This window comes from Callithrix jacchus, chromosome 14 (genome assembly GCF_049354715.1).
Source record: "Callithrix jacchus isolate 240 chromosome 14, calJac240_pri, whole genome shotgun sequence".
Classification (NCBI taxonomy): domain Eukaryota; kingdom Metazoa; phylum Chordata; class Mammalia; order Primates; family Cebidae; genus Callithrix; species Callithrix jacchus.
The window spans coordinates 68121714-68135386 of record NC_133515.1 but is presented as its reverse complement, the minus strand read 5'-3'; the positions used below and the strand labels follow the sequence as shown (position 1 = coordinate 68135386).

Here is a 13673-nt window from a genome sequence, read left to right as displayed (position 1 = left end):
GGGGCGGGCAGATGGGGCAGCCCCGCCTAGACGCTCCCGTTCATTCCTCCCGCGGCCTTCCAAGTTTGGGCTAGACCGGAGCGGCGTGCTTAGAAGCCGGAAGTGGGTTGACGTAGCCCGGAAGGGGAAGCCGTCCGGGTTTTAGTTTTGATGTTTTCGGGCTGCTGTTGCTGCTGCTGCTGCTGCTGTTGCGGCTAGGGGAACCGTCGTGGGGAAGGATGGTCTGCGAAAAATGTGAGTTAAGGGGCTCCTCCTGCGGGAGGAAGAAACTGGGGGAACCTAAATGAACTCTCCCGGGAACTCTGCCTTCTCTTTTGTTTTTTCTTCGCCCACATCTTTGATTCTAGTCGCTGTCCTTCTGCTCTACCCTTTGACCATTTTTGCACCTCCCCAAAGACCATATAGTCCTATAGTATATTTTGTTTTCAGAATGGTCTTAGTTCTGCATCTCCTTGTCTATTTCCATTGCCTTCCCCCAGCTCCAGATCTCATCAGCTCCCCTCCCGTATAAAAATGTTCAGTTAAACCCCAATCACACCTTTCCCTCTTGCAATTCCTGACCTTTCCTTTTTATTCATGTAACACACTAGAACCAAAGACCAAGGACCTCGTCTTACTCATTCCTGTTAGTCATTATGCCAGAATATGGCTTAGAGTAAGCCCAGAAGATGTGTGAATTGAACATCAACGCAAGTGCAAGTTACTATTTCCCTAATTTAACACCTTTAATAAATTCTCAGTGTGCAGAGAACAATGTGGGGATTCTGTATTTGGAGCCTGACGTTCAGGACCCTCCGCAATAAGGCCCCAACTTATTTTTCCAGCTTCATCTTCACTGATCCTTACCCTCTTCACACTTTGACCAAACGTAACTACCCTTTGTGCCCATGTGTACTCGGAGCTTTCCATGCCTTTCCTCAGAATGTGTCCTTTATCAGTCTGCCTTTATCCTCTTTACTCCTTTTTGTTCACAGTCCTATTGCCACATATTCAAATCCTCTCTCTTGCCTTCTCCCCAAACTTTCTTGGATTTCCTTAGCCAGGGTTATATCTTCCTGCATGGAATTTCACCTAGTACTTTAGCTCTCAATTATTACACCGTTTAATTTTTAGCTTATATTTTGGTTGAATGATTCTCAGGTTCTCTCTGAGAATCTGAAGAAAGCTATAGACTCTTGCCAGGAAAGAAAAAAAAAAGATATATAAAAGGTTTGTGTACAATTCTGCCTTGTTCACATATCTCTTAAGATCGACCTGTGGAACATAGATTAAAGATTGCTGTTAAACTACTGTACTATAATCTCTTTAAAATTTTGTCTGATTCATCACTTATTTTTTTCAGTAATTTGTATAGTTTATACATCATAGATGCTTAGTAAATATGTATGGAACAAATAGACTTGCCAGATTTGTTTAAAGTATAAACAAACAGAGAAAGCTTATTATAAGCCATCTTATTATCCTACGGATTTTACTGTGGATCAGTCATTCATTGCCCACAGTTAATACAAGTCTCAGTTCACTGACTGCTCTCCCAGCATTAACAGGCTCCTGCAGTAATAGGACTGTTGATACCATTGTGAACCTTAGGCACAATGTGATGCACTTATGAAATACTAAATTTTAAATTGCTTTTTACTATCTTATTATAACAGGTGAAAAGAAACTTGGTACTGTTATCACTCCAGATACATGGAAAGATGGTGCTAGGAATACCACAGGTATTTCTTCTTTTAGAAAATAGGAATTTAACCAGAGACTCCTGTGAATATTTTATCTTTTACGTTATTTGTAAAATGAAATGTGTTCAAAGTATTTTGTCTATTAAACATGAAAGAATCCTGGGTCCCCAAGTTATTTAATATCTTCTACTTAGTTCTGTTACTTGTACAGGTTCCTAACATCAGGAGATAGCAAAATTATTAAATGATTGTCAAGTGGTGACAGTATCATAATATTTGATTTGATTCAGCTTATTTAGAGACTGCATTTAATTTCTCCGCTCTTCTGAGGAGAAATTTTTTTAAATCTGGTTTTTATATTCTTGAATAAATCCTTTAACCCATTTTACCTTCATTATCATTAATTACTTACAGTGAAGTATTTACCTTCATTATCATTAAATACATAAAGTATGTTTTCGAAGGGAAAGAAAAGAAACATAGACATTCAAGGTCTATGACACTGAAGTAGTGGGTTCTAGATTTTACAGTATATCAAGTAAATATAGACCCATTCCTAAGGTACTACCTTGAGTCTGAAAAATAAAATGATTGTATTTTATACAAATTTTTATTGTTTCTCTAATAAATGTTTTCTTTTTAAGCAGCGTCTTAATAACCTGACTGTTAAATGAAGATTTAAAAATTAGATATAGGCTACTAGTTTGGCAGAAAGTCAGAGAATGAACTTCTTAATGTTATATGTTAAATGTATAGAAGTAACCCTTTAAAATAACTTCTATTTTGATACAGAAAGTGGTGGAAGAAAGCTGAATGAAAATAAAGCTTTGACTTCAAAAAAAGCAAGGTGGGTAAGAGGATCCATAGAGAAGTCATATAATTTTCACTCTTTTAATGTTAAGCCTACTGGAGTGAATTTGATGTGCATCATTCCAATTGCAATAAAACATAGAGTTAGGTGGTTCCTGGCACTCAGAACCAAGCTATTTGTTATAACCTGCTGGTTTTACCTTATTCCTCCTTACTGTATGTCCCCCTCTGACTTCATATTGTACCATACTCCTCCTCATTCATCATATGCCATCCTCATTGGTTCTGCCAAGCCTCCCCCATCCAAAGAGATTTGTCCTTGCTGCTGTGTCCTCGAGGTCTTTACTGAGAGCTTACGTATCTGGCTCCTTGGTGTTTGGGTCTCAGCTGAAGGGTCTTTTCTCGGAGAGGTTTCCCTAATCAGCCTGTAAACTAATTTCTTCTTTCCTTTTCCTCATCTCTGCCTTCATATTCTGTTAGAATTGTCTCTATAATGCTACTATTTGAAAAGCTTGCTTGTTTTATTAGATTGTCTGTATCCTTATTGTCTACCTCCTGTCTAGAATGCCATCTGATGAGGGCAAGGGCTTTGTCTATCATGTTGATCTTTGGTATTTAGAACAGTAATTGGTACATAGTAAGCACTCAGTATATATTTGGTGAATGAATGAATACCTGTTTTATGATGTCATCCTGAGGATTAGAAATAACAATACTAAAGCCTTAACTACATACAGTGTGGGCACATAATAGGATCTTTTTTTTTTTATTTTTTATTGCATTTTAGGTTTTGGGGTACATGTGCAGAACATGCAAGACAGTTGCATAGGTACACACATGGCAGTGTGTTTTGCTTCCTTTCTCCCCTTCACCCACATTTGGCATTTCTCCCCAGGCTATCCCGCCCCAGCTCCCCCCCCGCTGCTGGCCCTCCACTTTTCCCCCCAATAGACCCCCAGTGTGTAGTGCTCCCCTCCCTGTGTACATGTGTTCTCATTTTTCATCACCCGCCTATGAGTGAGAATATGCGGTATTTCATTTTCTGTTCTCGTGTCAGTTTGCTGAGAATGATGTTCTCCAGATTCATCCATGTCCCTACAAACGACACAAACTCATCATTTCTGATTGCTGCATAATATTCCATGGTGTATATGTGCCACATTTTCCCAATCCAGTCTATCATCCATGGGCATTTGGGTTGGTTCCAGGTCTTTGCTATTGTAAACAGTGCTGCAATGAACATTCGTGTGCATGTGTCCTTATAGTAGAACAATTTATAGTCCTTTGGATATATACCCAGTAATGGGATTGCTGGGTCAAATGGAATTTCTATTTCTAAGGCCTTGAGGAATCGCCATACTGTCTTCCACAATGGTTGAACTAATTTACACTCCCACCAACAGTGTAAAAGTGTTTCTTTTTCTCCACATCCTCTCCAGCATCTGTTGTCTCCAGATTTTTTAATGATTGCCATTCTAACTGGCGTGAGATGGTATCTCAATATGGTTTTGATTTGCATCTGTCTGATGACCAGTGATTATGAGCATTTTTTCATATGATTGTTGGCCTCATATATGTCTTCTTTTGTAAAGTGTTCATATCCTTTGCCCACTTTTGAATGGGCTTGTTTGTTTTTTTCCTGTAAATCTGTTTGAGTTATTTGTAAATTCTGGATATCAGCCCTTTGTCAGATGAGTAAACTGCAAAAATTTTTTCCCATTCTGTTGGTTGCCGATCCACTCTAGTGACTGTTTCTTTTTCCGTGCAGAAGCTGTGGAGTTTGATTAGGTCCCATTTGTCTATTTTGGCTTTTGTTGCCAATGCTTTTGGTGTTTTGTTCATGAAGTCCTTGCCTACTCCTACGTCCTGAATGGTTTTGCCTAGATTTTCTTCTAGGGTTTTTATGGTGCCAGGTCTTATGTTTAAGTCTTTAATCCATCTGGAGTTAATTTAAGTGTAAGATGTCAGGAAGGGGTCCAGTTTCTGCTTTCTGCACATGGCTAGCCAGTTTTCCCAACACCATTTGTTAAACAGGGAATCCTTTCCCCATTGCTTGTTTTTGTCAGGTTTAACAAAGATTGTATGGTTGTAGATATGTTGTGTTGCCTCCGATGCCTCTGTTCTGCTCCATTGGTCTATATCTCTGTTTTGGTACCAGTACCATGCTGTTTTGATTACTGTAGCCTTGTAGTATACTTTGAAATCCAGTAGTGTGTTGCCCCCCGCTGTGTTCTTTTTGCTTAGAATTGACTTGGCTATGCGGGCTCTCTTTTGGTTCCATATGAAGTTCAAGGTGGTTCTTTCCAGTTCTGTGAAGAAAGTCAATGGTAGTAGCTTGATGGGGATAGCGTTGATTCTGTAAATTACTTTGGGCAGTATAGCCATTTTCACGATATTAATTCTTCCTAACCATGAACATGGAATGTTTCTCCATCTGTTTGTGTCCTCTCTTATTTCGTTGAGCAGTGGTTTGTAGTTTTCCTTGAAGAGGTCCCTTACGTTCCTTGTGAGTTGTATTCCAAGGTATTTTATTCTTTTTGTAGCAATTGTGAATGGCAGTTCGTTCTTGATTTGGCTTTCTTTAAGTCTGTTATTGGTGTAGAGGAATGCTTGTGATTTTTGCACATTGATTTTATATCCTGAGACTTTGCTGAAGTTGCTTATCAGTTTCAGGAGTTTTTGGGCTGAGGCGATGGGGTCTTCTAGGTATACTATCATGTCGTCTGCAAATAGAGACAATTTGGCTTCCACCTTTCCTATTTGAATACCCTTTATTTCTTTTTCTTGCCTGATTGCTGTGGCTAGAACTTCCAGTACTATATTGAATAGGAGTGGTGAAAGAGGGCATCCTTGTCTAGTGCCGGATTTCAAAGGAAATGCTTCCAGTTTTTGCCTATTCAGTGTGATATTGGCTGTTGGTTTGTTGTAAATAGCTTTTATTACTTTGAGATACGTTCCATCGATACCAAGTTTATTGAGGGTTTTTAGCATAAAGGGCTGTTGAATTTTGTCGAATGCCTTCTCTGCGTCAATTGAGATAATCATGTGGTTTTTGTTTTTGGTTCTGTTTATGTGGTGAATTACGTTTATAGACTTGCGTATGTTGAACCAGCCTTGCGTCCCCGAGATAAATGCTACTTTATCATGATGGATAAGTTTTTTAATTTGCTGTTGCAATCGGCTTGCCAATATTTTATTGAAGATTTTTGCATCTGTGTTCATCATGGATATTGGCCTGAAGTTTTCTTTTCTTGTTGGGTCTCTGCCGGGTTTTGGTATCAGGATGATATTGGTCTCATAAAATGATTTGGGAAGGATTCCCTCTTTTTGGATTATTTGGAATAATTTGAGAAGGAATGGTACCAGCTCTTCCTTGTGTGTCTGGTAGAATTCGGCTGTGAACCCATCTGGACCTGGGCTTTTTTTGTGTGGTAGGCTCTTAATTGCTGCCTCGACTTCTGCCCTTGTTATTGGTCTATTCATAGTTTCAGCTTCCTCCTGGTTTAGGCTTGGGAGGACACAGGAGTCCAGGAATTTATCCATTTCTTCCAGGTTTACTAGTTTATGTGCATAGAGTTGTTTGTAATATTCTCTGATGATGGTTTGAATTTCTGTGGAATCTGTGGTGATTTCCCCTTTACCATTTTTTTATTGCATCTATTTGGTTGTTCTCTCTTTTATTTTTAATCAATCTGGCTAGTGGTCTGTCTATTTTGTTGATCTTTTCAAAAAACCAGCTCTTGGATTTATTGATTTTTTGAAGGGTTTTTCGTGTGTCTATCTCCTTCAGTTCAGCTCTGATCTTAGTTATTTCTTATCTTCTGCTGGGTTTTGAGTTTTTTTTATCTTGCTCCTCTAGCTCTTTCAATTTTGATGATAGGGTGTCAATTTTGGATCTCTCCACTCTTCTCATATGGGCACTTATTGCTATTTATTTTCCTCTAGAGACTGCTTTAAATGTGTCCCAGAGATTCTGGCATGTTGTGTCTTCATTCTCATTGGTTTCGAGGAACTCTTTATTTCTGCCTTCATTTCATTGTTTATCCAGTCAACATTCAAGAGCCAGTTGTTCAGTTTCCATGAAGCTGGGCGGTTCTGGGTTGGTTTCTGAATTCTGAGTTCTAACTTGATTGCACTATGGTCTGAGAGACTGTTTGTTATGATTTCAGTTGTTTTGCATTTGCTGAGGAGTGCTTTACTTCCAATTATGTGGTCAGTTTTAGAGTAGGTGTGATGTGGTGCTGAGAAGAATGTATATTCTGTGGATTTAGGGTGGAGAGTTCTGTAAATGTCTATCAGGTTTGCTTGCTCCAGGTCTAGGTTCAAACCCTGGATATCCTTGTTGATTTTCTGTCTGGTTGATTTGTCTAATATTGACAGTGGAGTGTTAAAGTCTCCCACTATTATTGTGTGGGAGTCTAAGTCTCTTTGTAAGTCATTAAGAACTTGCCTTATGTATCTGGGTGCTCCTGTATTGGGTCCATATAAGTTTAGGATCATTAGTTCTTCTTGTTGTATCGATCCTTTTACCATTATGTAATGGCCTTCTTTGTCTCTTTTGATCTTTGTTGCTTTAAAGTCTATTTTATGAGAGATGAGAATTGCAACTCCTGCTTTTTTCTGCTCTCCATTTGCTTGGTAAATCTTCCTCCATCCCTTTATTTTGAGCCTTTGTGTATCCTTGCATGTGAGGTGGGTTTCCTGGATACAGCACACTGATGGGTTTTGGATTTTTATCCAATTTGCCAGTCTGTGTCTTTTGATTGGTGCATTTAGTCCATTTACATTTAGGGTTAATATTGTTATGTGTGAATTTGATACTGCCATTTTGATGCTAGCTGGCTGTTTTGCCCATTAGTTGTTGTAGATTCTTCATTATGTTGATGTTCTTTAGCATTTAGTGTGATTTTGGAATGGCTGGTACTGGTTGTTCCTTTCTATGTGTAGTGCCTCTTTCAGGAGCTCTTGTAAAGCAGGCCTGGTGGTGACAAAATCTCTGAGTACTTGCTTGTTCGCAAAGGGTTTTATTTTTCCTTCAGTTATGAAGCTCAGTTTGGCTGGATATGAAATTCTGGGTTAAAAGTTCTTTTCTTTAAGAATGTTGAATATTGGCCCCCACTCTCTTCTGGCTTATAGTGTTTCTGCCGAGAGATCTGCTGTGAGTCTGATGGGCTTCCCTTTGTGGGTGACCCGACCTTTCTCTCTGGCTGCCCTTAGTATTTTCTCCTTTATTTCAACCTTGTTGAATCTGACGATTATGTGCCTTGGGGTTGCTCTTTTTGTGGAATATCTCTGTGGTGTTCTCTGTATTTCCTGCATTTGAGTGTTGGCCTGTCTTGCTAGGTGGGGGAAATTTTCCTGGATAATGTCCTGAAGAGTATTTTCCAGCTTGGATTCATTCTCTTTGTCACATTCTGGTACACCTATCAAATGTAGGTTAGGTCTCTTCACGTAGTCCCACATTTCTTGGAGACTTTGTTCATTTCTTTTTGCGCTTTTTTCTCTAATCTTGGTTTCTAGTTTTATTTCATTGAGTTGATCTTCAACTTCTGATATTCTTTCTTCTGCTTGGTCAATTCGGCTGTTGAAACTTGTGCATGCTTCGCGAAGTTCTCGTATTGTGTTTTTCAGCTCCTTTAATTCATTCATATTCCTCTCTAAGTTATCCATTCTTGTTTTCATTTCCTTGAATATTTTTTCAAATCTTTTTTCAAGGTTCTTAGTTTCTTTGCATTGATTTAAAACATGTTCTTTTAGCTCACAAAAGTTTCTCATTATCCACCTTCTGAAGTCTAATTCCGTCATTTCATCACAGTCATTCTCCGTCCAGCTTTGTTCCCTTGCTGGTGAGGAGTTTTGGACCTTTGTAGGAGTTGAGGTGTTCTGGTTTTGGGTGTTTTCCTCCTTTTTGCGCTGGTTTCTTCCCATCTTTGTGGATTTATCCACCTGTCGTCTCTGTAGTTGCTGACTTTTCGATTGGGTCTCTGAGTGGACACCCAGATTGTTGATGATGAAGTATTTCTGTTACTTTGTTTTCCTTCTACCAGTCTAGCCCCTCCACTATACGACTGCTGACGTCCACTCCAGGCCCTGCTTGTCTGCGGTGCACCTATAGCAGCTGCAGAACAGTGAGGGATGCTACCAGTTTCTTTTTCTGCTATCTTTGTCCCAGAATGATGCCTGCCACATATCAGTCTTTTGGATATAGAGGGGTCAGGGAGCTGTTTGAGGAGACAGTCTGTATTTTATAGGAGCTCAAGTGCTGAGCTGTGAGCTCTATTGTTCATTCAGGGCTGTTAGTCTGCTACGTTTAATTCTGCTGCAGCAGAACTCATTAAAACCCTTTTTTTCTCAGATGCTGTGTCTGCGGGGGGGGTTGGGGCTTTCTTTGTGAGTGTCTGTTGTGCTGTCCTGCCCAGCTAGGAGGCAGTCTCGTCACCATTTGCCTGCCGAGGCTCCGCCCTGCTGGTGTGAGGTTTGCCCTGTTGCTGCAGGCTGTGCCCTGCTGCTGCAGGCTGTGCCCTGCTGCTGCGGTCTCCGCCCTGCTGCCACGGGCTACACCCTGCGGCAGAGTCTCTCTGTTGTAGCGGGTTGCCTCGGCAACGGCAGGCTGCGTCAGCAATGGGCGTGTACCTCAGTAGGGGCAGATTGCCTCGGTAATGGTGGACGCCCCTCCCCCACGGAGCTGCACCGTCCTGGGTTCAGCTGTGCCCGCAGGGAACCTCTCCACCCGGAGCGTTTGGAATCGCCATTTTTTTTGTCCCACTGCGCTATCCCAAATGCTGTTTCCCTGGAATCTCCTGGGCTGGCTCACTGTCCAAGTCCCGTTCAGTCTCAAGTTCAGCCCTCTCAAGTCTCAGATTGCCGGTTCAACAGGGCACCCGGACCAGTGCGCTTTGTGCGGAGCGCTGTGTAGCTCTGCTGCGCTCCAGTGCCGACCGCCGGCTGCACTGGCTGCCAGCTGCACCAGCCAAAACCTCTGCCTGGTGTCCCGTGTCTCTTTTATACCTGGGAATTTCCCCGTTCTGTGGGTAACAAAGATGCGTCTGGAAATGTAGCCCTGACTCACCCTCTCCACGCATTCACTGAGAGCTTCCATCCTGGGTTGTTCTCACCACACCATCTTGAGTCTCCCTCCACATAATAGGATCTTTAATGCACAGTCACACTATATGTTGTTGACTTATTGATGTCTTTGAGGACCATTCGATTTTTATTGACTGAGCTAATATTTGTCTAGATTTTATGGTTTTATATACTTCCAGTTCCTTTATGCTCTCAAATTTACTCTGATACCATTAAAAAGTAGCCATTACTCTTGGGTATTCTCTCACTTTGGAAAATGTACTACAGTATTGCTTTGAATCTATGGTTCCGTTATTTATAAGATGCATTGTTACTTTAGGAAAAAACTGCCAGTTTTAAGATTTCCAAGGTTAAAATGTGTATCTTTGAATAACAAAATATTGTTTTAAGAAAAAATAGGCCGGGCGCAGTGGCTTAAGCCTGTAATCCCAGCTACTCAGGAGGCTGAGGCAGGAGAATTGGCTGAACCCAGGCGGCGGAGCTTGCGGTGAGCGGAGATCGCGCCATTGCACTCCAGCCTGGGTAACAAGAGTGAAACTCCGTCTCAAAAAAAAAAAAAGAAAAAATAACCTCTAGAAATACATGTCCAAACAAATTGAACTTATTGAAAGGAAGAAGAGTACCTGTCTTCTCTTGTGGGGAGTATAGTGATATTCTTTGTGGTTTGGAAAAATTAACCTTTGTAAATGGGCTGCTGTAGTGCTATACCCCAAGAGAAGACATCAGGTCTAGGACAGTGTTTACTATCTAGTATATGAGGATCATTACAAAAACTCATTTTGTGGTTAGGGAAGCACATTTAAATCCAGAGTATTATTGCCATTTTAGGAGGAACTATTTCTTTTTTTCATTCCAGTCACTATGAGATGGCATTTTTATATAGTGGAAGCCTTTTCATCCAAAAGGGTTGAGTCAGTTAATTTAAAATGCCAGCTAATATAGGCAGTCATTAAAAGCTACACATATTTTATTTTAAATTAAAGCACATAACTGTAGATGTATTAAGTTATTTGGTATTGAAACAAAGCCTTTTGAGCATAATTCTACTGATAAGTGCTCTACATGATTGTCATCACAAAAATCACAAGAATATGTTCAGTATCTTTAAAGTGGAGCAAAAATTGACACTTGAGGTGTGGAGTTCCTTTCCTAGTGACTTTCCCCCAATTTTTTTCAACAGTTATTTTACCCATACCTAATTCAATAGCAATTCTAATGATTCCTAGTCATCCTAAAGTAGTCACTTAGATTTTAGGGAATCAATCACCCTTTTGCTCTCACATTTCATCAGTTTCCATAATTTTGATGTCATGCAAATAGAATGATAGAATGGATATGAACAGGTTGGGAATAAATACTGTACAATTGACTCTTTATACATCTCACATGGATGCAGCAGAGCGGAGATGTACAGGCACATCAGACAGTAGTCATTTGGAACAGGCTATATCCATCAATTGTAGAGGTTGATGGAGGGATGGAGAGCATGGATTAATCCTGTGTGTTGAGTGAGTGAGGTTATTTAAGAGTGTTTCTAGTGTAATATACAATTCTCTCTCTTTAAAAAAAAAATTTCTAGATTTGATCCATATGGAAAGAATAAGTTCTCCACTTGTAGAATTTGTAAAAGTTCTGTGCACCAACCGGGTTCTCATTACTGCCAGGGCTGTGCCTACAAAAAAGGTAAGTTTCTTTTAATATCATTTTTCTTTTTTTTTTTTGCCAATCAATGAGAGCTTGTAAGGTTGCTCAGGTTGGCCTTGAACTCATGGCATTGCCTTCGCAAGCACCACGACATCCAGCCGGAGCCACTTTGGACCCCTTAATATCATTTTTCTATTCATAAAGCCTACTTCATTTGCTGCTGATTTGGATAACAGAAAAGATGTAGCCTGCCATAAATTCTGTTAGCCAAACACTCTCTTTATCCTAATGTAAAATAGAACCCAAAACCTGTTTATAGTCAAAAGTGTGTGTGTGTGTGTAATTTTTTTTTTTCTTATGCTGTTAAATTATGTTTTAAGCTTCAGGATTGACTTAAACCAAACAGTTGGTATTATGATTTTGATTGATTACATATCTTCTTTTGTTTCAGGCATCTGTGCAATGTGTGGAAAAAAGGTTTTGGATACCAAAAACTACAAGCAAACATCTGTCTAAATGTACTGATGGAATTTCTGGCTTTCTAAATGATTTTACTTTCTGCCTTGAATTTTTAAGGCATAGATGTTAACTTACAGAATAACATGTTTTAAGACAATTAAGTTTACACCAGAGAATTTGATTGGTATTCATTTTGCTCTCAAGTTCTGAACAGCAACAGTGTAACTAGTCTTTTGCCTTAAGTGATTATTTTCCTTATGAGCATTTTGTTGAACTAAGTGGGAGATTCCAGGAAAAACATTTCTCAGTTCTGTATGCACTTTTATTTAACATTATTCATATAATTCTTGTCCCCTCCCTCCACTTTATTTATAGATACTGCAAAACTGAGAAGGAGATAATAGATATTTTGCTCTGAATTTGACATGCAGCATTAACAGTTCTTCCTCAGTCCCTTACTGGTATCATAGTTCTTAGAAACAGCAGTCTCTTAACTAATTGCAGTTTCATAGGATATATAAATGTTTTAAGCAGTTATTGCTGAATGGTTCTTTAGTTATTAGCCTAGACCCAAATTAAAAAAAAAACAGGTTGGATTTATGTTTCTTATTTGTTCTTGCAGCCAAAGTGCTAGTTCCTTTAATGTGTGAACAAGAACATAAGGAGCATCCATATATGTCCAAATAAATACACTGAATTTTAGAAAAACATGTTACTTTGAATTCAAATTGTCATAAAAACAGGTGTTTGTCTATGTTGCATGTAATGAAAAAAATCCCTACTCTTTGAGAAAAGCTCTTTGAAGCAAAAGCCAAACTTTGTTTTACCTCCTGCCTTGCACCCTAAAAGAAATAAATAAACATCTTGACTCTCCCTTTTAAAAAAAATTTTTTTTTTGATACAGGATCTCACTTTGCTGCCCAGGCTGCTGTGCAGAAGTATGATCAAGCTCTCTGCAGCCTCCATCTGCTGGGCTCAAGCAATTCTCCCACCTCAGCCTCCTAAGTAGCTGGGGACCACAGTTGTGTGCCGCTATACTCAGTAGAGACAAGGACTCACTATGTCGCCCAAGCTGTTCTTGAACTCTTGATCTCAAGCAATCCTCTTGCCTGCCTTCCAAAATGTTGGGACATGTGTAAGCCACAGCACTTGGCCTCTTTTTTTTTTCTTTTTATAATACAGATATCAAATTTTTCCTTTGTTACCTTCAGAGGTTCAGGACTTCTGCTTTTAAAACCTGCAGCCTACCATGGAAGACCAAAAAAGTATTCCCTATTTCCCAGCTGCAGTATATATAAATACATATTACTATAAAATGTGTAGAATAGATAGTGTGATAATATACATGAATAACATTTTTGTTGGTCATAAAATTTTGATGAAAATTATTTAGGGTTTTAATTTTATAAGGTTTTTCAAAATGTTTCTCTGAGATACGCTGTTATTTATTCATACCCAGAAAAATTACAAGAATAATGCAAAATAGAAATAATGTCTCTGAGAGCAGGAAGTATCCTCTCATGCTTGATCAGTTTGAGGTTTTTAATTAAAATGATAACACAGGGAACTCATAATAGGACCTGGTCAGAGTATCCCAGATCCATTAAAGATTGGATTCGTTGACTTTGAGAAAAGTACATTTCTCAGGGATCAGTTGGAATCTGGACTTGCCTAACTCACATTTCGTTTTTTCTTTTTTAATAATTTCAACTTTTATTTTAGACATAGGCAGTACATGTGCAGCTTATTTATATGGTTATATTTTGTGATGCTGAGGTTTGGGGTATGAATGATCCCGTCCCCAGGTAGTGAGCATAGTGCCAACAGGTAGTTTTTCACCTCTTCCCTCCAGTAGTGCCAAGTGTCGTTCTTATCTTTATGTCCATGTGTACCCATTGCTTAGTTCCCCCTGATAAGTGAGAACATGTGGTCTTCGGGTTTCTGTTCCTGTGTAAATTCACTTACAATAATGACCTCCAGCTGCATCCACAT

General features: G+C 39.4%; 1 protein-coding gene across 1 annotated transcript; it reads left to right on the top strand.

The window, feature by feature from the left end:
• Positions 1–119: 119 nt before the first annotated feature.
• CRIPT (CXXC repeat containing interactor of PDZ3 domain) lies at positions 120–12568 on the top strand. Its single transcript, XM_002757793.7, has 5 exons — positions 120–234; positions 1656–1721; positions 2475–2529; positions 11158–11261; positions 11674–12568. Exons 1-5 carry the CDS (start codon positions 219–221, stop codon positions 11736–11738), a joined length of 306 nt encoding a protein of 101 aa, XP_002757839.1. The 5' UTR covers positions 120–218; the 3' UTR covers positions 11739–12568.
• Positions 12569–13673: the final 1105 nt, after the last annotated feature.